General features: G+C 43.3%; 1 protein-coding gene and 1 long non-coding RNA gene across 8 annotated transcripts in view; one reads left to right on the forward strand and one right to left on the reverse strand.

The window, feature by feature from the left end:
- LOC146063792 (uncharacterized) overlaps positions 1-24852 on the forward strand; it is a 27598-nt gene continuing 2746 nt past the window's right edge. The window contains exons 1-2 of one of the 2 annotated variants that reach the window (XR_014471674.1): positions 1-149; positions 20742-20812. This is a non-coding gene — a long non-coding RNA (uncharacterized LOC146063792). Of the gene's footprint in view, positions 150-20645; positions 20813-24852 lie in introns of those variants that run through there. The other variant, XR_014471673.1, reaches the window with a different exon arrangement.
- ADAT2 (adenosine deaminase tRNA specific 2) overlaps positions 20719-24852 on the reverse strand; it is a 24844-nt gene continuing 20710 nt past the window's right edge. For all 6 annotated transcript variants that reach the window (XM_083176555.1, XM_083176556.1, XM_083176554.1 and 3 more), the window contains 2 exons: positions 21143-21215; positions 20719-21071 (listed from right to left, as the gene is read on the reverse strand). In XM_083176555.1, the coding sequence (XP_083032681.1) occupies positions 21040-21071; positions 21143-21215 (105 nt within the window). In that variant the 3' untranslated portion in view covers positions 20719-21039. The remainder of the gene's footprint in view (positions 21072-21142; positions 21216-24852) is intronic.

Raw genomic sequence — 24852 nt, forward strand, 5'->3', positions numbered from 1 at the left:
ATCAGTGTAAACAACAGAGAATGCCACCTGACCTCTCCAGCTCCTGAACAGGAAGTCACATGGTCAGGTGTGCAATGGAGGAGCCCAGCAAGGCCAGCAGTCTCAGAGCAACAGCCACAGCACAGGAGCACACCACAGACTCGGCTCAGGCAAGTCATGCTGAAGATGGAGGGGGGTGCCAGTAATGTTTGCTGGGAGGGAGTGTGTGTGTGTGTCATTAATGTTTTGCTGGGGGTGACAGCAATGGTTACAGGGGGGTGTCAGTAATGTTTGATGGGAGGGGGGTTGTCAGTAGATGATGTTTGCTGAGAGGGGGTTGTCATTAATGTTTTGCTGGGGGTGTCAGTAATTTTTGCTGGGAGGGGGGGTGTCAGTAATGTTTGCTGGGAGGGGGGGTGTCAGTAATGTTTACTGGTTGTCTGTGTTTTGCTGTGTGTGTGTTTAAATATGGGTCACTAAGCGTTGTGAACATGGGACACTACTTGCTGTGTAATATTAATATGGGTCACTATGTGCTGTGTAATGTGACTATGGGTCATTACGCGCCGTGTCATGTGAATATGGGTCACTATGCGCTGTGTCATGTAACTGTGGGCCACTATGCGCTGTGTAATGTGAGTATGGGTAACTACGCACTGTATAATGTGGCTTTGGGTCACTACGGACTATGCCATGTGATTGGGACACTATACGCTGTGTCATGTGACTGAGGGACACTATGCGCTGTGTAATGCGAGTATGGGTAACTATGCACTGTGTAATGTGACTTTGGGTCACTACTGGCTATGTCATGTGATTGGGACACTATACGCTGTGTCATGTGACTGAGGGACACTATGCGCTGTGTAATGCGAGTATGGGTAACTACGCACTGTGTAATGTGACTTTGGGTCACTACTGGCTATGTCATGTGATTGGGACACTATATGCTGTGTCATGTGACTGTGGGACACTATGCGCTGTATAATGCGAGTATGGGTAACTATGTACTGCGTAATGTGACTGGGTCACTACGGGCTATGTCATGTGATTGGGACACTATGTGTTGTGTCATGTGACTGTGGGACACTATGAGCTGTGTAATGCGAGTATGGGTAACTATGCACTGCGTAATGTGAATATAGATCAATACATGCTTTGTGATATGACTGGGCCACTACGTGTTATGTAATGTGAATATTGGGCAGTATGGATGGTGTAATGGTTAGCATTACTGCCTCACAGCACTGAGGTCATGGGTTCTATCCCCACCATGTGTTATATATACGGGGCAATACGGATGGTGTAATGGTTACATTACTGCCTCACAGCGCTGAGGTCATGGGTTCCATTCCCACCATGGCCCTAACTGTGCGGAGTTTGTATATTCTCCCTGTACTTGCGTGGGTTTCCACCGGGTACTCCGGTTTCCTCCCACAATCCAAAAATATACTGGTAGGTTAATTGGCTCCTAACAAATTAACCCTAGAATGTCTGTGTGTGCGTGTACATGTGGTAGGGATTGGGAATATAGATTATAAACTCCGCTGGGGCAGGGACTGATGTGACTTTTCAAATATTCTCTGTAAAGGAATTTTTCAGGAGGAGTGAACCAGAATAAGGCCCTTACTGCAGGGTATAGAGGGATGTAGTGTAGTGTATAAGGGGTGCAGTGGCGTAGTGTGTAATGTAATACAGCATATAATGGGGATGTAGTGCAGTGAGGCTGTATATTGGGGAACGTGCTGCTGTGGAGAGAGCATGTTAGTGAGACATTTGGCGAGCATGTGGGGAAATGCTGGGCACTCATTGCAATAACTTACTAACAGTCTTGTCTTCTTTAGTGGGGGTGGTGGGAACGCTGGTTGGTGAGGGTCCAAAGCATATGTTTGCACCTGAGCTTACTACTCGCTAGTTCCACCGCTGACACATCAGGAGCTGCGGCACCTCCATGGGACATTGGGCAGTCTAGCCCTGAATAACAAGTTCACCCCTATCCCTCATGAGCACACCCATCTCCTACCATGATGCTGAGGTCGGGGGTGGTGATTGTGTCGCGGATACACTGCTTCAACGTGGATCTCCGTCATAGCAGCGTCCCGTGTACATGCTCAGGTGGGAAGCATTGGCGGCTGTATGTGTGCGGTAATACCGCACCTGAGCATGCGGGGAGCCAGCGGCCTTATGACTGCCGCTGCACACATATATACTGTACGCTGTTGTTGTTACACTGAGGCACGCAGCCGGCAGCACCAGCTCCCACATGTATGCTGTATGTGAGGCACAGGTGGTGTCATTGTGCTCCTGCTAGCCTCTTGTCTTGCATGTTGTAGTACTGTGGCGCATCCAGGTCAGTGCTTACCGCATACACTAATATCTCATAGATCTGTGTGTGTCCACTGTCTGTTTTGATCCGATGTGTGTTCATCAGTAATATTATACATACTGATGGGGGTTACTGTGCCAACCAAACACTGTTTGTAGCAGCTGATAGGTTGATATTTTATCTCTCCAAGATTTGACACCTTTCCCCCTAAGTATGTGGGGATCTTGTTTTGCAGTATATCATAGGCCAGGAATTGTGGGTGTTCTGATGTAGATGGGTTACAAGCCTAATGCTGCTGGGTACACACTGAAGCGATTTCCAGGGCTGTCGATATAGCGCAGTGCCGCAGGAGAACAATATAGTGCGTACACACCCACCGATATCGGTCAGTGACATCACCTGCCCTCTGCCGGAACCATGCTGCCTCTACCTCAGCAGCTATTGCATAGGCAAGCTTTGTCTCTTAGTAAAGTATGGGAGGGCGCAAATTTTTAGTTTGCAGGGGGGCGCCGAACACCCTAGCACCGGCCCTGACAGTACCAATAGGGAGCATTGTTAAATAAATAGTGCAGAACAGTTCAGCATTTATGTATCAGTTTAATTGATCTAGAAAAATACAGAAATATAGATAATAGTAAAACAGACAAAAGATTAGGCGCAACAACTTCAATATATATCACCACAATTAAAAATAAATGTAAAATCCCTAGTTCTCACTTATTTAGATATTAAAATATGCTGCTCCCATAAGTACTTGGATAATTACTTAATGCACAAAATACAAATGGATTTAAGAGAGCGCAATACAATTAAAAATAATTCATTTATTTATTTATTGCACACAAATTTCACTGGTAATTTATAACCAATAGCTTAATATGGCATATAAAAAAAAAAATTTTTTTGTTTTCAGTTCCACATTAACCGGTTTAGGATTGTGTTGGAAACAACGATCCTGATTTCTTTGAAAAAAAGTCCCATAAACTTTAGTAAGCCACAGGGAAGTATTTAGAATGTGTAAAAGAGCGCTGAAAAATGTTAGTAATAAGCGGAGTAATATTATAAATGTAAATAATGAGAGTGGTACTGTACCTGTAAAAAAAAGATATGTGTGATTAATATAAATGTTTACACCCTTTTGAGGAAAATTTATATTGATGAAGAGTGCCAGTGATCCTATCCCTATCTCACCCTACGATCCTCCGTTCTCCTGGAGTGATCGATCATTGAAGCCGTCAGTGTTGTTCCCTGGTGCCAGGTGACGTGTGTCTGATGTTATGACCGTTACCTGGGAGGCTGGCTGCGCTGGTGATCCGGGCGGAGGTCCGCTGTGTACCACCGAAACCGAAGTGACCAGAAGTTGGCACTGGCCGCCGGGAGAGCCACAGGGAAGATTTGCTCTGTGTAACAGAATAAAAATGGAGTACGTTTCTTTGGACACGGATTGTTAACACAATCCCTGTTCCCTTCTTCTTAGGGTTTGAAAAGTTGAAAAATAAGAGGTTTAGAAGCAATGCATAGGCATTTATTATGCGTTTGACAGTCAACTTAATACGTTTATATAATTGATTTGATTTCTTTTATGTACGATCTAACAAAATTTAAATAATCTGTAACTTAATTCCATCTGATTTAATGTTGATTTGTAATTATCAATTCCATTGTTTGTAATTAATTGGCTTGATTTATTTTATGTGCAATTTAAAAAAAATACTGAAGTATCTTGCAATCCAGCCCTTTTGATTTAATGCTGAATTGCTATTTAGATTTCGTACTGTATTTACCAATTTCATTGTCTACAACTATGTATTTGCTTCAATAAAAATGTTAAATTAAAAAAAACCTCCGGCCGGCTTACTGGAGCTGGCGTGCTCTGTCAGTACCTTACAATGGCGGTGATTGAATGTGCCATGGTTCCTTGTGGTAGCAGCGTCTCTCCGTGCTAATTAGAGATGACCAGCAGTGGTATTAAATTGCAGGGGAGCGCCGGGGGACAGGTGGGGTTTTAACCCCTTCCTGACACAGCATGTTTTTGCCTTCCTGACAGAGCCCTTTTTTTCAAATCTGCCATGTATCACTTAAGTGGGGATAACTTTTTTTTGCTTTTACTTATCCCAGTGATTTTGAGATTGTTTTCTCGTGACACATTGTACTTCAAATTAGTGGTAAATTTGGGTCGATACAGTCTGTGTTTTTTTGTGAAAAATACCAAAATGTCGTAAAAAAATGGAAAATTTAGCAATTTGCAAAATGTTAAATTTTCTGCTTGTGAGACAAATAATCATACCACTCAAAATAGTTAATAACTAACATAGACCATATGTCTACTTTATGTTTCCATCATTATTTCAACTTCCTTTTAATTTTTTTGGACACTAGGAGGCTTACAATATGAATAGCAAATTCTCAAATTTTCAAGAAAATTTCAAACACTGATTTTTTTAGGGACCAGTTCAGTTCTGATGTGACTTTGAGGGACTTGTATGTGAGACACCCCCATAAATGATGCCATTTCAAAAACTGCACCCCTCACAGTATTCAAAACAGCATTTTGGAAGTTTGTTAACCCTTTAGGTGTTTCACAGGAATTAAAACAAAGTGTAGGTGAAATTTCAAAATTTCATTTTTTTGCAGATTTGCAATTTTAATACATTTTTCTAAGGAACACCGTAGATTTTACTAGAGAAATGTGACTAAAAATTGATTCCCCCAATTCTTTTGTTTTCATAAATATCCTATATGTGGCCCTAGTGTGCACGTTAACCAAACTACAGGCTTCATAATAGAAGGAGCACCTACTTGATTTTGGAGCCTCCTTTTTATGAGATTATTTTTTAGGCACCATGTAGGTTTCTAGGCACCATAAGATGCTAAAATTTAGGAACCCCCCCACAAGTGACCCCATTTTGCAAACTACACCCCTCAGGGAATTCATCTAGGGGTATAGTGTACATTTCAAACCCCCAGGGGTTTCACCAATTGTGGTACAACTGGGCAGTGAAAATGAAAAATTAAATTTTTTACACAAAAATGCAGTTCTGGCTCAAAATTTTTCATTTTCACAAGGAATGAAGGAGACAAAGCACCCCAAAATCTGTGCCCCAATTTCTCCCGAGTACGGCAATGCCTCACATGTGACCAAAAAATACCATTTGGGTGCATGGCAGGACTCAGAAGGGAAGGAGTGATTTTGGGATTTTGCAGCTCAGAATCTGGTGGAATGTTGGTGGGTGCTATGTCGCATTAGCAAGACCCCCCAAGCACCAATACAGTGGAACCCCCCCACAAGTGACCCCATTTTGCAAACTACACCCCTCAGGGAATTCATCTAGGGGTATAGTGTACATTTCATACCCCCAGGGGTTTCACCAATTTTGATACAACTGGGCTGTGCAAATGAAAAATTACATTTTTTACACAAAAATGCAGTTCTGGCTCAAAATTTTTCATTTTCACAAGGAATGAAGGAGACAAAGCACCTCAAAATCTGTGCCCCAATTTCTCCCGAGTACGGCAATGCCTCACATGTGACCAAAAAATACCATTTGGGTGCATGGCAGGACTCAGAAGGGAAGGAGTGATTTTGGGATTTTGCAGCTCAGATTCTGGTGGAATGTTGGTGGGTGCTATGTCGCATTAGCAAGACCCCCCAAGCACCAATACAGTGGAACCCCCCCACAAGTGACCCCATTTTGCAAACTACACCCCTCAGGGAATTCATCTAGGGGTATAGTGTACATTTCATACCCCCAGGGGTTTCACCAATTTTGATACAACTGGGCTGTGCAAATGAAAAATTACATTTTTTACACAAAAATGCAGTTCTGGCTCAAAATTTTTCATTTTCACAAGGAATGAAGGAGACAAAGCACCTCAAAATCTGTGCCCCAATTTCTCCCGAGTACGGCAATGCCTCACATGTGACCAAAAAATACCATTTGGGTGCATGGCAGGACTCAGAAGGGAAGGAGTGATTTTGGGATTTTGCAGCTCAGATTCTGGTGGAATGTTGGTGGGTGCTATGTCGCATTAGCAAGACCCCCCAAGCACCAATACAGTGGAACCCCCCCACAAGTGACCCCATTTTGCAAACTACACCCCTCAGGGAATTCATCTAGGGGTATAGTGTACATTTCATACCCCCAGGGGTTTCACCAATTTTGATACAACTGGGCTGTGCAAATGAAAAATTACATTTTTTACACAAAAATGCAGTTCTGGCTCAAAATTTTTCATTTTCACAAGGAATGAAGGAGACAAAGCACCCCAAAATCTGTGCCCCAATTTCTCCCAAGTACGGCAATGCCTCACATGTGACCAAAAAATACCAGTTGGGTGCATGGCAGGACTCAGAAGGGAAGGAGTGATTTTTGGATTTTGCGGCTCAGATTCTGGTGGAATGAATGGTGGGTGCTATGTGGCATTAGCAAGACCCCCGAAGCACGGTGAAATTATGAACCTAATAATCCATAGATGTGTGGTATATTTTAAAACACTCCTTTATACATAGGCCGGGTTTGTCGGGGCAAGTGACACACTGGAAAATAGTTTGCTTTCTTATTCCCTTTTTATAGCAAACTTTGCACCTTTTTTGTGTCCTGCCCTTTTTTCCAGTGGAGGGGATTTCATCAGGAAAATGCTGCCCTGGTACAATACGGGGGCCAGTACTAGAAGTACTGGGGCCCTCTGCCTGCTGGTTCCCAAATATTAGGCCCTTTATGACTTCCTCTTGAAAGTGCATAAATGTCCCCCTCTGGCCGGTAGAACGGAATAGCACGTAAGCGTTATACAGTGCCATCTGGATGATATACACGGCCAGCTTCTTGTACCAGATTTTTGTTTTCCGCAGGGCACTGTACGGCTTCAGTACCTGATCTGAAAGATCCACTCCGCCCATGTACCTATTGTAATCCAGGATACAATTAGGTTTTGAGGTGTGGGTACTGGTACCTCGTACAGGGACGGAGGTGGTACTGTCTCCGTGAATTGTTGTCAGTATAAGGACATCCCTCTTGTCCTTATATTTGACCAACAACATATTTTCGGTGCATATTCCCCTGCTTTCACCCCTTCTCATTACTTGGGCAACGTGCGTTTTTGGGAGGCCTCTTTGGTTCTTGCGCACAGTACCGCAAGCTGCTGTACCTCTTGAACCAAGGGCCTTAAACAGGGGGATGCTAGTGTAAAAGTTATCCACATAGAGGTGATAACCTTTATCCAGGAAGGGGTGCACTAAATCCCAGACAATTTTTCCACTAACACCTACGAGGGAGGGGGGGGCATTCTGGCGGTTCAATTCTTGAATCCTTCCCTTCATATACCCTAAACATGTGGGTGTACCCTGAGGTGCTTTCACACAGCTTATACATTTTTATGCCATACCTTGCCCTCTTACTGGGAAGGTACTGGCGGAATTTAACCCTTCCTTTAAAATGTATAAGGGACTCGTCAATACAAATACATTTTTCAGGGATGTACATCTCTGCAAATTTGGCACTGAAATGATCAATGACCGGCCTGACTTTGAATAGCCGGTCAAAGGTGGGATCATCTCTGGGTGGGCACTGTGCATTATCGTTGTAATGCAAAAATTTAAGGATCATCTCAAAACGAGCCCGAGTCATGGCCATACGGTAAAATGGGGTGCTGTACAGAACATCTGTACTCCAATATTGCCTAATTTCTGGCTTTTTTACTATGCCCATATGAAACACCAGACCCCAAAACGTCATCATCTCTACTGCATCTACAGGGGTCCACCTAGCAAATGATGACGTGGGGTTTTGAGCAATAAACTGCTGGGCATATAAATTAGTTTGGTCCACCATTAAATTTATAAAATCATCAGAGAAAAATAATTTGAAAAAGTCAATTTCTCTGAGACCTGTGGAATCAAATTGGATTCCTGGCATGGCCAAAAACTCAGGAACCTGGGGCTCAAAATTGTCTGGTGGTGGGGTCCATATGAGATCAATTATTGGGGGGGGGGTCTCAGCTGCTCTACGGGGGCGTCTTTGAGGGGGTCCCTCATCACCAGAGGAGGAAGAGGAGCTTAAGACGAATCCTTCAAATTCCCCGCTTGCCTCACTGGCTGTGTCAGAGTCAGAGGCAAGCATGGCATATGCCTCCTCCGCTGAATACATTCTTCTGGATGACTGGGATGACATTTGGGATGACATTTGGGATGACATTTGGGATGCCATTTTTATTTTTGTGTTACTGGTAGTGAAATGTTTCAACACGTGTATAGTGTAGGGGGGGGGGGTACAAACTTTATTTCAACCCGGGGGGTATGTAGTGTGTAGTGTGTATGTAGTGCAGAAAAAAAAAATACTTTATACAGGAATTTGATCCCAATAAAAAAAAAAATTGAAGGGGTTAAAAAAAATAAAATTGAAGGGGTTAAAAAAAAAAAAAAAAAGGTCCTGCGCCAAAAATTGAAATTGAGCACAGATGTTGGTCAGTAACGTCCGTCACTGAACAGCGCTCAAAGGCAACAGGAATTTGATCAAAAAAAAAAAAAATAGATCAACCCTGTGCCGAAAAAGCTGATCAGTGATGTACGTCACTGATCAGCGCACAGTGGCCACAGGACACCCACAAAATCACAGTGTGTGTAAAAAAAAAATTAAAAAAAGACCCCACAGCACCCTCAAAAAAAAAAGGTGATCAGTGATGCGACACTGATTACCAGTGAGGGGCAGCAGGTGCACAACCTTTGGTGCAACTGACAGTGCAACTGGCAGCAACTGACAGGTATATATATAAAAAAAAAAAACCTCTGCACCCCCAAAAAGTTGCTGATCACCTCAGATATAGTGATCAGCACAAAAGGCGGGGGCAGCAGACACAAAATATAGCACTCTCTATCACTCTCTGTCACTATCTCTCTCTATCTCTCTATCTCTCACTATCTATGTTCTATATAAAAGCATGATATTGGTCCTGCCCCCTCCCTAAAAACACAAAAGATCATGGCACTACATACATCACTAGGTGCAGTGTCAGACTGGGAAATGAATGGCCCATCAGGTGAATACAGGTGGTAGGGGCACATGTTTTGAGGTGTGGGCAGTCACAGAGGCTTAGCTAACAATTAGAGAATCCATGTGTCACGACCACCATGTCTGCCACTCACGCCTCCCATGCCATGGCTGCCCCTGGGGTTCCTAACAGGGTAGTTCAGACTCTGGCACTCACCTCTGCTATCAGTCCCCTTGTTCCTGGGTTGCGTGATGTTGCGCTGTCATCTCATGGTGACAGTGGTAGCATGCACGCCGGTGACATGCAGGGCCTGGACGGTGTGGGGCCTGAGTTGCCAAAGTGTTCTGTGTCCTGTCTGGGCCTGGCTGGACATGCTGGCTGGTGCATGCTGCACACTTCCTGCTTCAGAAACCTGTCGCCCCCTCTGGCGGCGGCCATCTTGTTGGTTTCTCCAATCAGGCTGCACTGCCAATTTCCATACAACCAATCACAGTACAGCTCTCCCTTCAAATACTGACTTGCTGGGCCAAACCAGCAGTCAGTACAATGATGTCCTTATGCTAGGCATCTGACTCTCCTTGCTGCTGGTAGCGCTGCTACTTCTAGTTCCAGAGACTCTATCCGGTATCCTGCTACACCCGCTGTCTTCAACCATCACATCGCAGACCCCTGCTGCCGCCTTAACGGACCGCACAAGGTTAGCCCCCCAAAGGGGTCATCCTTTCTTCAGCCTGACGGTAATTACTCTGCGATCCCTCCTGGTTACAGCTATTCGTGTTGTCAGCACACCCTTCCCGGATTCTTCCAATCGTCCAACCATCCAATCTTTCATTCAATCATCCAATTCGGCAATCCAATCATCCAATTCTTCAAGTTTTCATATATTTCTTCAAAACTTCAAGTCAAGTCATCTCTTCATCCCAATCACCTGCAAGCTCTACAATAAGTATTGCATATCATTGACTTTGTTTACTCATTATCTACAGTATTATCCTTGTGCCATTCCTCATCTTCTGTACCATCGTATCTTTATTAACCCCTTCCCGCCGCAGCCTGTTTTTGCCTTCCTGACAGAGCCCTTTTTTTCAAATCTGACATGTATCACTTAAGTGGGGATAACTTTTTTTTGCTTTTACTTATCCCAGTGATTTTGAGATTGTTTTCTCGTGACACATTGTACTTCAAGTTAGTGGTAAATTTGGGTCGATACAGTCTGTGTTTTTTTGTGAAAAATACCAAAATGTCGTAAAAAAAATTGAAAATTTAGCAATTTGCAAAATGTTAAATTTTCTGCTTGTGAGACAAATAATCATACCACTCAAAATAGTTAATAACTAACATAGACCATATGTATACTTTATGTTTCCATCATTATTTCAACCTCCTTTTAATTTTTTTGGACACTAGGAGGCTTAAAATATGAATAGCAAATTCTCAAATTTTCAAGAAAATTTCAAACACTGATTTTTTTTAGGGACCAGTTCAGTTCTGATGTGACTTTGAGGGACTTGTATGTGAGACACCCCCATAAATGATGCCATTTCAAAAACTGCACCCCTCACAGTATTCAAAACAGCATTTTGGAAGTTTGTTAACCCTTTAGGTGTTTCACAGGAATTAAAACAAAGTGTAGGTGAAATTTCAAAATTTCATTTTTTTTGCAGATTTTCAATTTTAATACATTTTTCTAAGGAACACAGTAGATTTTACTAGAGAAATGTGACTAAAAATTGATTCCCCCAATTCTTTTGTTTTCATAAATATCCTATATGTGGCCCTAGTGTGCACGTTGACCAAACCACAGGCTTCATAATAGAAGGAGCACCTACTTGATTTTGGAGCCTCCTTTTTATGAGATTATTTTTTAGGCACCATGTAGGTTTCTAGGCACCATAAGATGCTAAAAGTTAGGAACCCCCCCACAAGTGACCCCATTTTGCAAACTACACCCCTCAGGGAATTCATCTAGGGGTATAGTGTACATTTCAAACCCCCAGGGGTTTCACCAATTTTGGTACAACTGGGCTGTGAAAATGAAAAATTACATTTTTTACACAAAAATGCAGTTCTGGCTCAAAATTTTTCATTTTCACAAGGAATGAAGGAGACAAAGCACCCCAAAATCTGTGCCCCAATTTCTCCCGAATACGGCAATGCCTCACATGTGACCAAAAAATACCATTTGGGTGCATGGCAGGACTCAGAAGGGAAGGAGTGATATTTGGATTTTGCAGCACAGATTCTGGTGGAATGTTGGTGGGTGCTATGTCGCATTAGCAAGACACCCGAAGCACCAATACAGTGGAACCCCCCCCCCCAAGTGACCCCATTTTGCAAACTACACCCCTCAGGGAATTCAACTAGGGGTATAGTGTACATTTCAAACCCCCATGGGTTTCACCAATTGTGGTACAACTGGGCAGTAATGAAAAATTAAATTGTTTACACAAAAATGCAGTTCTGGCTCAAAATTTTTCATTTTCACAAGGAATGAAGGAGACAAAGCACCCCAAAATCTGTGCCCCAATTTCTCCCGAGTACGGCAATGCCTCATGTGTGACCAAAAAATGGCAGGACTCAGAAGGGAAGGAGTGATATTTGGATTTTGCAGCACAGATTCTGGTGGAATGTTGGTGGGTGCTATGTCGCATTAGCAAGACCCCCAAAGCACCAATACAGTGGAACCCCCCCACAAGTGACCCCATTTTGCAAACTACACCCCTCAGGGAATTCATCTAGGGGTATAGTGTACATTTCAAACCCCCAGGGGTTTCACCAATTTTGATACAACTGGGCTGTGCAAATGAAAAATTACATTTTTTTACACAAAAATTCAGTTCTGGCTCAAAATTTTTCATTTTCACAAGGAATGAAGGAGACAAAGCACCCCAAAATCTGTGCCCCAATTTCTCCCGAGTATGGCAATGCCTCATATGTGACCAAAAAATACCAGTTGGGTGCATGGCAGGACTCAGAAGGGAAGGAGTGATTTTTGGATTTTGCAGCTCAGATTCTGGTGGAATGAATGGTGGGTGCTATGTGGCATTAGCAAGACCCCCGAAGCACGGTGAAATGATGAACCTAATAATCCATAGATGTGTGATATATTTTAAAACACTCCTTTATACATAGGCCGGGTTTGTCGGGGCAAGTTTCACAGTGGAAAATAGTATCCTTTCTTATTCCCTTTTTATAGCAAACTTTGCACCTTTTTTGTGTCCTGCCCTTTTTTGCAGTGGAGGGGATTTCGTTAGGAAAATGCTGCCCTGGTACAATACGGGGGCCAGTACTAGAAGTACTGGGGCCCTCTGCCTGCTGGTTCCCAAATATTAGGCCCTTTATGACTTCCTCTTGAAAGTGCATAAATGTCCCCCTCTGGCTGGTAGAACGGAATAGCACTTAAGCGTTATACAGTGCCATCTGGATGATATACACGGCCAGCTTCTTGTACCAGATTTTTGTTTTCCGCAGGGCACTGTACGGCTTCAGTACCTGATCTGAAAGATCCACTCCGCCCATGTACTTATTGTAATCTAGGATACAAATAGGTTTTGAGGTGTGGGTACTGGTACCTCGTACAGGGACGGAGGTGGTACTGTCTCCATGAATTGTTGTCAGTATAAGGACATCCCTCTTGTCCTTATATTTGACCAACAACATATTTTCGGTGGATTGTGCCCTGCTTTCACCCCTTCTCAGTACTTGGGCAATGTGCATTTTTGGGAGGCCTCTTTGGTTCTTGCGCACAGTACCGCAAGCTGCTGTACCTCTTGAACCAAGTGCCTTAAACAGGGGGATGCTAGTGTAAAAGTTATCCACATAGAGGTGATAACCTTTATCCAGGAAGAGGTGCACTAAATCCCAGACAATTTTTCCACTAACACCTACGAGGGAGGGGGGGCATTCTGGCGGTTCAATTCTTGAATCCTTCCCTTCATATACCCTAAACCTGTGGGTGTACCCTGAGGTGCTTTCACACAGTTTATACATTTTTATGCCATACCTTGCCCTCTTACTGGGAAGGTACTGGCGGAATTTAACCCTTCCTTTAAAATGTATTAGGGACTCGTCGATATAAATAAATTTTTCAGGGATGTACATCTCTGCAAATTTGGCACTGAAATGATCAATGACCGGCCTGACTTTGAATAGCCGGTCAAAGGTGGGATCATCTCTGGGTGGGCACTGTGCATTATCGGTGTAATGTAAAAATTTAAGGATTGTCTCAAAACGAGTCTGAGCCATGGCCATACGGTAAAGTGGGGTGCTGTACAGAACATCTGTACTCCAATATTGCCTAATTTCTGGCTTTTTTACTATGCCCATATGTAACACCAGACCCCAAAACGTCATCATCTCTACTGCATCTACAGGGGTCCACCTAGCAAATGATGACGTGGGGTTTTGAGCAATAAACTGCTGGGCATATAAATTACTTTGGTCCACCATTAAATTTATAAAATCATCAGAGAAAAATAATTTGAAAAAGTCAATTTCTCTGAGACCTGTTGAATCAAATTGGATTCCTGGGATGGCCAAAAACTCAGGAACCTGGGGCTCAAAATTGTCTGGTGGTGGGGTCCATACGGGATCAATCATTTTGGGGGGGGTCTCAGCTGCTCTACGGGGGCGTCTTTGAGGGGGTCCCTCATCACTAGAGGAGGAAGATGAGGTTAAGACGAATCCTTCAAATTCCCCGCTTGCATCACTGGCTGTGTCAGAGTCAGAGGCAAGCATGGCATATGCCTCCTCCGCTGAATACATTCTTCTGGATGACTGGGATGACATTTGGGATGCCATTTTTATTTTTGTGTTTCTGTAAGTGTAATGCTTCAACACGTGTATAGTGTAGGGGGGGTACAAACTTTATTTCAACACGGGGGGTATGTAGTGTGTAGTGTGTATGTAGTGCAGAAAAAAAATACTTTATACAGGAATTTGATCCCAATAAAAAAAAAAAAAATTAGATCAACCCTGTGCCGAAAATGCTGATCAGTGATGTACGTCACTGATCAGCGCTCAGCGGCCACAGGACACCCACAAAAGCAACGTGGGTGTAAAAACAATAAAAAAAAAATAAACCACAGCACTCTCCAAAAAAAAAAACAATTTAAAAAAACTGCAGAAAAAAAATTATATCAACCCTGTGCCGAAAATGCTGTTCAGTGATGTACGTCACTGATCAGCGCTCATCGGCCACAGGACACCCACAAAAGCAACGTGGGTGTAAAAACAATTAAAAAAAAAAAACCCACAGCACTCTCCAAAAAAAAAAAACAATTTAAAAAAACTGCAGAAAAAAAATGATATCAACCCTGTGCCGAAAATGCTGTTCAGTGATGTACGTCACTGATCAGCGCTCAGCGGCCACAGGACACCCACAAAAGCAACGTGGGTGTAAAAACAATAAAAAAAAAAAACCACAGCACTCTCCAAAAAAAAAACAATTTAAAAAAACTGCAGAAAAAAAATGATATCAACCCTGTGCCGAAAATGCTGTTCAGTGATGTACGTCACTGATCAGCGCTCAGCGGCCACAGGACACCCACAAAAGCAACGTGGGTGTAAAAACAAAACCCCACTGCACTCTCCAAAAAAAAAACTGCAGATCAGTGATGCAGTGATGCAACACTGATTAGCAGTGAGGGGCAGCAGGCACACAACTGTGGGTGCAACCTGACAGGGTATATATAAAAAAAAAAAACCTGCACCCCCAAAAAGTTGCTGATCAGTTAATTTATACTGATCAGCACAAAAGGGGGGGCAGCAGGGGGGGCAGCAGTCAGTTGCACAGGCAGCACAACCTTTGGTGCAACTGACAGGTGTATATATATAAAAAAAACCTGCACCCCGAAAAAGTTGCTGATCAGTTAATTTATACTGATCAGCACAAAAGGGGGGGCAGCAGGGGGGGCAGCAGTCAGTTGCACAGGCAGCACAACCTTTGGTGCAACTGACAGGTATATATATATATATAAAAAAACCCTGCACCCCCAAAAAGTTGCTGATCAGCACAGATATACTGATCAGCACAAAAGGGGGGGCAGCAGACACAAAATATAGCACTCTCTATCACTCTCTGTCACTCTATGACACTGCAGCAGCAGCAGCACACAGGAAGTCACAAGATCCAGGAAGCATCCAGCTGCTGGCAGCACGCTACCAGCGGTGATCAGGTAAGTATCAGGCAAGGATCAGGTCAGTATATCACGACAGATTGGCACGGTGACCGCTCTGCACGCAATTCCAGACCGGAATGGCGTCTGCAGCGCAGTCACCGTTAGTTTAAATCACGCGCCATGGCTGTGATTGGTCCGTCGATCTGACGGACCAATCACAGCCTTGGGGGCAGGTGGGGTGAGGTGTGGTCATCACCGGTGACCCCCTCACGCCCGGCGGTGATTGATCCCTGTGTTACCGAGCGTCTGATTCGCCGGTAACACAGGAAAACGCTGCGATTGGCTGTTCACATTGAACAGCCAATCGCAGCGATCGCCGACGGGGGGAGGCATCGCCTCCCCCCCTGGGCATGCTGGGACATGTCTGCTGTCAGGGACAGAAGACATCATCCCTCTGTCACCGCGTCCCTAGACGCGGTGACAGTTTAAAGTCATGACGTATATATACGTCATGTGTCGGGAAGTACATCCCGGCCATGACGTATATATACGTCAAATGTCGGGAAGGGGTTAAAACTGGTTTTTCTTTTATCCAATTGCCGTCCTCCCTTCTGTCGTCAATGCAAAAACCATATATCAAAGCACCTAGCCTCTGTTTCACTCCAGCCAGTGCTACCGGAAACGTGACACCATGGGCTTAGTCCCAGGATGGGCCCTCGGTTAGTGGGTCCCAACAAGGAATTCTCCTGAACCCCTGTGCAGGGTCCGTAACCAGTGTGCAGAAAATCACTTCATTAGTGTGTGTGTGTGGCAGATGACAGAGAGACAGGGGGGAAGTGCTGGGTGCTGCTTGCTTGTACCCGTGCTATGTAGAAAAACTTCATTACATAAATCATTGTCCTGAATAAAGTTTTATTTATACACAACTTTTCCTAACTTGTTGATGACATTGTAAAACGTATGGTCCTCACGTTTTCCCAACATACTGTACATGTTTTCAGTATTTCTGCCTGTGGAAGCAAGTGGGATAATTACTGACACCTCTAAATAGATTCAACTCACCTGGACATGATTACAGAAATCCACAAAACATGAACAGTTGGTGGCAGTTGTGATCACATAGCCGGTGTGCAGGCAGAGTGAAATCCGGCTCTGGCCAAATTTGTGAATGACTTGCAAAAATATGATCGGCGCCAGCTACAAATCCATACGCAACTCACTTATCAAATGATTTTCACAGACTGAGCAAGTTGTGCGAAACTCTGACCCATCCACAAGTCAGCGACAGAGAGACAGGCTAATCAAGGTCGGAGCTAACGCCACACACCATCCCTTAAAACGCATAGGCACACCTGTGTTATTTCTGCCACTCCCACAAAATGGCCGGGGTACCACCCTCAGATACAAACAATACAACAAAAAATGAATCAGTCCCAAGCAATGTTTCCTCTAATTTTATGAAGGCTGTGTGCGGCTAAAGATTTTGGCTGTGCAACTTTGGAATGACATTTACATTTTTGTGCGTCACATATATAACTGGAAAATGACGTTCAGCATTTGCGTTAACTTTAATTCAAAATGATATTAAACATTTAAACATTCAAAATACAGCACACAATGTAGTTAATGGGTGAAACACACATTAATTGAGTCCACAACTGCAAAAAGGGACCACTGCTGCTTTGTGCGCTCAGTTGTAATGTCTGTGCGCACGCTTGTCGAGGTGTGTGCGCGCGCACATGCGCACAACTTAGAGGGAACACTGGTCCCAAGGCGCTAAGCCTGAATCCTGCAGCCTTACACTGGAAGAAGAGGATCACCGGAGACCTCTAGTCGTCGAAATGTGGAGAAGTAATCAGTGTATAGGGGGCGCTGGATTCTTGTTGACCCAATATGATTGGCTGTCCAAAGGCTCATACAGATTTATGAGGAAAAAACAAAAAATGACAGCAATCAATAGGGGTCTGTGTATGGATAATAGACAGAAGGTTTGTACCCTCACTCACACGAAACAGTGCGTGTACATCCACATCAGGGTATCTTTAGATTTTTCAGAAAGAACACCTCCGTGTGTGGAAATAGGTTTGAAACAGGTGCGTACCGTACTCACATATATACAGGTGATGGTACTCCTATCAAGGTATCTTTTGGTCCCAGTTGGTTAATGGGATTTTCAGCGATTACCTCCAATTTTCTCGGTGTATAGTATGAAAGGAAACAGATTCTCTCTCAGTATGGATATATAGATATATACTTGACAGTGATAAATGAGGGGTCTGTGTACTGATAGTAGACAGATAAAAAAGCTCCCAGGGGAATATCGTACCCTCACTCACACAAGAAAATGCGTGAACATCCACATCAAGGTATCTTTGATTTCAACAGAGCACCTCCGTGTATGGACAAGGGTTTGCAACAGGTGCGTACCTTACTCACATGTGCACTAGTGATGGTACTCCTATCAAGGTGTCTTTGGGTCCCAGTTAATGAGTGAGATCTTCAATGATTGCCTCCAATGTACCCGGTATATCATAAAAGGAGACAAGGTTCTCTCTCAGTACAGATATTAATTTTATTGAACGGGATATAACAAGGGTGGTGTGCATAAAAACAGAATGCACCAAATTTATGCAAAAAAGCAAGGGGAAACAATACCTGAAAGGCAATGTATGGCCATCCACTGTCAGCCAGGTAGTCCCCAGATGGTACAGATGATATAGATGCACAGCTCCTCTCCACCAACGCGTTTCGACAGATTCCCTGTGTTTTTCAAGGCTGGAGAGGAGATGTGCTAAGTAGTGGTATTTATACCAGTGGTTCAATCTTCCTGGTAACTCCCACAATGGGGAGGGGATAAGACCCGGAAGTTACTCATGTTATTGGGGAATTCGTATTTAGATGAGCCCCCATCCTGAGCCTAATAAATATAGGCATAGCGCTTGTTTTAATAAGTTGAACTATATCAATTTCAAACAAATTACCAAAAGCAAAACCTTGTTTTTAAGGTAATACTATAAAACGGAAACGGCTGGTGACACGCACGTGGAGCGCATACGTCACGTCCGTTTGTGTTGCAGGCCAATCAGTGAAGGTCCCTGTTGCCGGATGTGCGTGTCCGGTGTTGGTATAAATTATATGTATATTGTTGTAAAAGTGTTGGTATTTATTAGTGGTTTGCTTTTTGCCCTATGTATTATAACTGCTTATTTGCACGGCTATATGAATAATATATTATAATTTAGCACTTTATATGTATATCTGCTGCCCCTTTAAATATAGGACCTATGCACTTTACTTTGAGCTTCCAACAGTGATCATATCATAAGGAGCTGTATCGCTATCTTTATTATTGACCAAGTCCCCGCATTCAAGTCACTAAGGAAGTGCTGGATGCGCTTCACTTGCGTTCCAAGGCCCCCACTTCCGGGAGCCTTACCATTCAGAGCCGGCTAATATTACACGCACGAGCGGTGGAAGTGACGTCTACCGCAAGCGTGCGTGTCACCCGCCGCTCTGCTGTGTCCCATATATAAATCATTGGGGAAAGAATTTATGCGTGCTCCGTAACACCGGGCACGCACATCCGGCAACAGGGACCTTCACTGATTGGCCTGCAACACAAACGGACGTGACGTATGCGCTCCACGTGCCTGTCACCAGCCGTTTCCGTTTTATAGTATTACCTTAAAAACGAGGTTTTGCTTTTGGTAATGTGTTTGAAATTGATATAGTTCAACTTATTAAGACAAGCGCTATGCCTATATTTATTAGGCTCAGGATGGGGGCTTATCTAAATACGAATTCCCCAATAACATGAGTAACTTCCGGGTCTTATCCCCTCCCCATTGTGGGAGTTACCAGGAAGATTGAACCACTGGTATAAATACCACTACTTAGCACATCTCCTCTCCAGCCTTGAAAAAGACAGGGAATCTGTCGAAACGCGTTGGTGGAGAGGAGCTGTGCATCTATATCATCTGTACCATCTGGGGACTACCTGGCTGACAGTGGATGGCCATACATTGCCTTTCAGGTATTGTTTCCCCTTGCTTTTTTGCATACATTTGGTGCATTCTGTTTTTATGCACACCACCCTTGTTATATCCCGTTCAATAAAATTAATATCTGTACTGAGAGAGAACCTTGTCTCCTTTTATGATATACCGGGTACATTGGAGGCAATCATTGAAGATCTCACTCATTAACTGGGACCCAAAGACACCTTGATAGGAGTACCATCACTAGTGCACATGTGAGTAAGGTACGCACCTGTTGCAAACCCTTGTCCATACACGGAGGTGCTCTGTTGAAATCAAAGATACCTTGATGTGGATGTTCACGCATTTTCTTGTGTGAGTGAGGGTACGATATTCCCCTGGGAGCTTTTTTATCTGTCTACTATCAGTACACAGACCCCTCATTTATCATTGTCAAGTATATATCTATATATCCATACTGAGAGAGAATCTGTTTCCTTTCATACTATACACCGAGAAAATTGGAGGTAATCGCTGAAAATCCCATTAACCAACTGGGACCCAAAGATACCTTGATAGGAGTACCATCACCTGTACATATGTGAGTACGGTACGCACCTGTTTCAAACCTATTTCCACACACGGAGGTGTTCTTTCTGAAAAATCTAAAGATACCCTGATGTGGATGTACACGCACTGTTTCGTGTGAGTGAGGGTACGATATCCCCTTGGGAGCCTTTTCTACTGTGCCCCTCAAACCTTCTGTCTATTATCCATACACAGACCCCTATTGATTGCTGTCATTTTTTGTTTTTTCCTCATAAATCTGTATGAGCCTTTGGACAGCCATCATATTGGGTCAACAAGAATCCAGCACCCCCTATACACTGATTACTTCTCCACATACCACCCTCAGATGGCGACTTCCTTCATACATAAAACACAATATCTTATTTTAATACATAAAAACACAAAAAAGTTAGCAAAGTTAAAAAAAGCTGAATAAAGGGATTGACAAAATTTCTAAAGGTTTTATTCTAAATCATAAGCTACATCATTGTAAAGATTAACATAAAAAACAATATTTTCATAATTTTTAAAAAAATGTTTAATGCAGAAAAAATGTCAAACCACAACTTGTGTGTTTGTATATGTGTGTAATTATCTCTCTCTCATATATATATATAATATATATATATACATATACATATACACACACACACACACACACACACACACACATACATACATATATACACATACACACACATACAGTATATATACATTTTTGGTTAAAAGTTAAATTGCAGGTCTGCATCAAGGTACTAAAAAGTTGATATATTTTTTTTATTTCAGAATTCAAATGATCTGTAGTGACATCTTCTGGCCATTTTCTATTACTAGTGATGTTGCTTTCAATCTGCAAGGTATTTCAGTTGTTTGAATGCAAATATGTGTTTCAGATAGAAACAAAATGTTTTAGGAGTTGGTCAGGACAAGACACTTTTAGTAATCATTTCATTATGGTACTCATTTTATTTCTCTGTAATTCACAATAGAACTGCAATTAGTTGAATGCATTGAACAGCAATGTGGAAAAACTTTGTGGAAAAGTCCCTGTTTCTCACACTTGCCATATGAAAGTTTTTGCAGTTCATTCTTTTTTGCGAACTTTTGACTTTGGAGCTGAAAGGGTAAAAGAGAAAACATTAGTTGTGAATCATATTTAAAAACCAGAAAGAAATAAAGAAACTTACCATTAGGATTTTCTTGCTTATAGAAGTTTTTAAGCATCATCACAGATTGGTCAGCTTTGTATCCACCTATGCTCTGTTGACACAGCAGTATTTAATGTTACATATAACATAACATAACATCTGATCTATACAGTGGATAATAAACAAATATAATATACCACGCTCCTTTTCCAAAAAGCTCTGTTTTCTATAAAGGTGGGTCTGCCGCAGATACCATTGTGTCCATACAGTACGTTCATTTGCCTAGACATAATACCATACAGACTACCAATGCTATACAAACTGGAGCATAAAGGGCACACTGTATGTATCAAAACTTAATGGAGATAAAGTACTAACCAATCAAATTCTGTAATCTTTTCAAAAACAGCCTGAAGTGACAACAGCTGATTGGTTGGCATTTTATCGCTCTCCAAGCTTTGATACATAGGTTTCTTAGACCATGAGAGGGAAATTGTATCAGGTTATAAAATTCTAGTAGAGCATGGGGTCTATTAACTAAACATTGGAGAGAAATATAGAGGTCTATGGAGTAATTGTGGCTACAATTTTTACTATATAGTCAAAATAGCATAGTAAGTTGACCAAAATCGGAGTGTGTTTAGGAGGCCTGCGATAGTGATGCACGGCCACGCTGTTGTCTGTAGAATATATTTGGCCTAGTGCCAAATAGCAAGATAGGTACTTGTGGTACTTCTTTACTTTCACAGCGCCAGCATGGCGCCGTGCTACTTCCGGCTTCTACGCTCGCCACAAACTATGTAAAATAAAGGAACTTAACGCCATGCCAACATGGATAGTTCATACCTCCACTATCCATGTTGGCATGGAGCTGATTTTAAATAGCGTGGCGAGCGTAGCGAGCCACCGAGCCCGCAGCGTGGGAGAGCGAAGCGAGCCCCGCAAGGGGACTCAGACGCACGGCGCCATGCTGGCGCCGTGAAAGTAAAGAAGTACCGTACTTGTTTCCTAGCACGGCGCCCAAATTAACAGGAGTGCTTCTACAATGATATATCGCATAGCACTGCATGCCAGCAAATGGCATGCAATTTTTCATTGTACAAGCACCCTGATGGGTACAATGTTAAATGCACCCCCATTGTCAACGCCACCCCCACTATCAACGCCAACCCGAAGCGTGGCGAGCGCAGCGGTACGCGCCCTCCGACCTTTTCCTACCCCCACTATCCACGTCATGTGGGACGCAGAATACATGTAAAGTAATCCGCTATGCTCGCCACACTATCTAAAATCAATTCCACGCCGACGATAGTGGGGGTATGAAAAGGTCGGAGGATGCGTACCACCACCCCCCGCAGGCTCGCTGCGCTCGCCACGCTTCGGGTTGGCGTTGATAGTGGGGGTGGCGTTGACAATGGGGGTGCATTTAACATTGTAAGCACCCTTTAGGGTGCTTGTACAATTAAAAATCGCATCGCATGCCGCTATATTGCATGCGATGCGATTGTATGCACTTCGATCAAAATCGGGGGCGCCTTGCTAGGAAACAAGTACCGCAAGATAGTGAAAATCAGAAGTGCAGTTAGCCAAAATCTCAGTCAAAATAGGGTAATCAAAATCGCCCATTAGCCTGAATCACACAGTGTGCACACACATTTAGCTTTGGAAAGAGATAAAGTGGACAAAAATAAAGTACCAGCTAATCTGCTCAGAACTGTCATGTTACAGGCTGTGTTTGAAAATTGACAGCAGCCAGCTGGCTCGTACATTGGGATAGATGTATTATAGCGGCGCTTACCGCGCTGCTATAATACTTACTGCTTTGCCTAATTAACGAGGCGAAGCAGGAAGGGACACCAACAGGATGTATTAACAGCTTGTCCACTGAAGCGGGGGAGCGATATCCCCTCCTGGAGACAGCGCATCAGTTCAGACTGACACGCTGTCTCTGCCTGCCCAATATCTCACTATTATCGCGAGATCTTGAGCACAGCCCGGAGACAGCAGCAGGGCTAGCATTGTCTCTGCAGTGGGAATAGGACAACGCTAGCCTTGGGCTGGCAAAGCAGCCGGGGCGGCATTACAAGTGATGTGGAGGCTGTAAATACATCACATGCACTGAGCAGTAATCAGTGGACTTTAGGTGCACTGATAATACATTTTTTTTTTAAATGATCACCAAAATTCACCTATAACAAGCTATAGTGCAGATTATGTAATACATTACTTCAGACGTTTTTATGGCGATTTTGTGCTGTAAGGCGAATTTCTGACTAAAACGGTGAATCACCCTATTCAATGACCAGATGGCGAATACATTTCAAGGTTTTTTTCGCCATGATTCACCGAGTAGCAATTGCTATCTTTTTATGGTGAAGTGGAAGGTGAACTTTTAAAATAAAGTGTTTTGTTTTTTACAATTGGTGTCAAAAAATCTGGAATTTTATTCTGAGGAGGGGCATGCTATTTTTATTCATGTGCTGTAAGCACATGAATATATATTTAATTTAAAAAAATATATATTTTTTTTCTTTTTACACAGACCAGCCAGCAGGGGGCCGGAGCCGAGCCGCTCATTAGATATTCATATATTCACTTCACCCGATCATTACATATTCATGATCGGGTGTAGTGAATATACTCGGTCCCCTGCTGGCACCCCCGGGGGGCAGCCTGTGCTGCCTGGCTCCCGGGGAGCCCACCTCCCCCCCACAAACGTTCTGGGGCAGGCAGGGAGGCTTCCATCTCCCTGCCTGCCACCGTCCTCAGGCTCCCTGCGGCATTCGCCGCAGGAGCTCAAATTCGCCGGTCAGGGGCAGCGAGCCCCTGACTCGTTGAATACCGGAGCCGGCGAGGCTCCGGAACGCGGCGACCAGTGGCGAATGTGCAGCGAATCCTAAACAGGATTCGCTGCACATCGCCAAAATCCACATTGAATACCACCCATACTGTATGCAGACACAATGATCCCAGTTAGCCACTTGCTATACTTTCTCTCTGGTGTGATGATTGAGAACTTCGATACACAAACACACACACATACAGCAGACTTGGCAGGAAAACCTGCTGCCGCTAGGCATTTGCAGCTGCTCTATTCCACTCTTTGTATTGCATGTAGTGGCTGTTGGCCTGGTTGTGGGAAAGAGGGGTTTCCAGGCAACTGCAAATCCCGCCTCCCCTGCATTTACCTATGGACCTCCATGCCACATTTAAAAAACATATACTTCTGTAGGCGTCTGACATAGTAATATTGTTTTCAAAAACTTTAGGCACAATGCTGTTCTTGACAGATAGAATATGATCTTAATCACCATAATGATTAACAATTTACACCCTTTAGCATCAGAAGTTTGCTTCAGAGGAAGAGTTCAAAGATAAACAAATTATTTATTTATTGTGCTGCTGCCAGCTCTAAAGCCTTGTATGCTGAACATATTCTGTTACGAGAATTGGTCATAAAATAGCATAATCTGCTTATCTTTGCATCTCCTATTTTTACCAAGGAAATGTTCTTAAGAGAACACTGTGTACATAGCAACCCTTTACAGAATACATGATGCCTGGTCCATTGTCCCCAACATCATACACATGGAATAGTGGTTTGTGTTGCTAGTTTAAACCTTGGTGACAACAAGATGGACACTCAGGGGTAGATTTATTAAGCTCGGTGAAGTGATAAAGTGTCTAGTTTTTATCACCGGCCAATCAGCTCCTACCTGTCATTTTTCAAACCAAGCCTGTAACTTCCC

This window comes from Crinia signifera, chromosome 3, assembly GCF_055691185.1.
Source record: "Crinia signifera chromosome 3, ASM5569118v1, whole genome shotgun sequence".
In the NCBI taxonomy this organism is placed as follows: domain Eukaryota; kingdom Metazoa; phylum Chordata; class Amphibia; order Anura; family Myobatrachidae; genus Crinia; species Crinia signifera.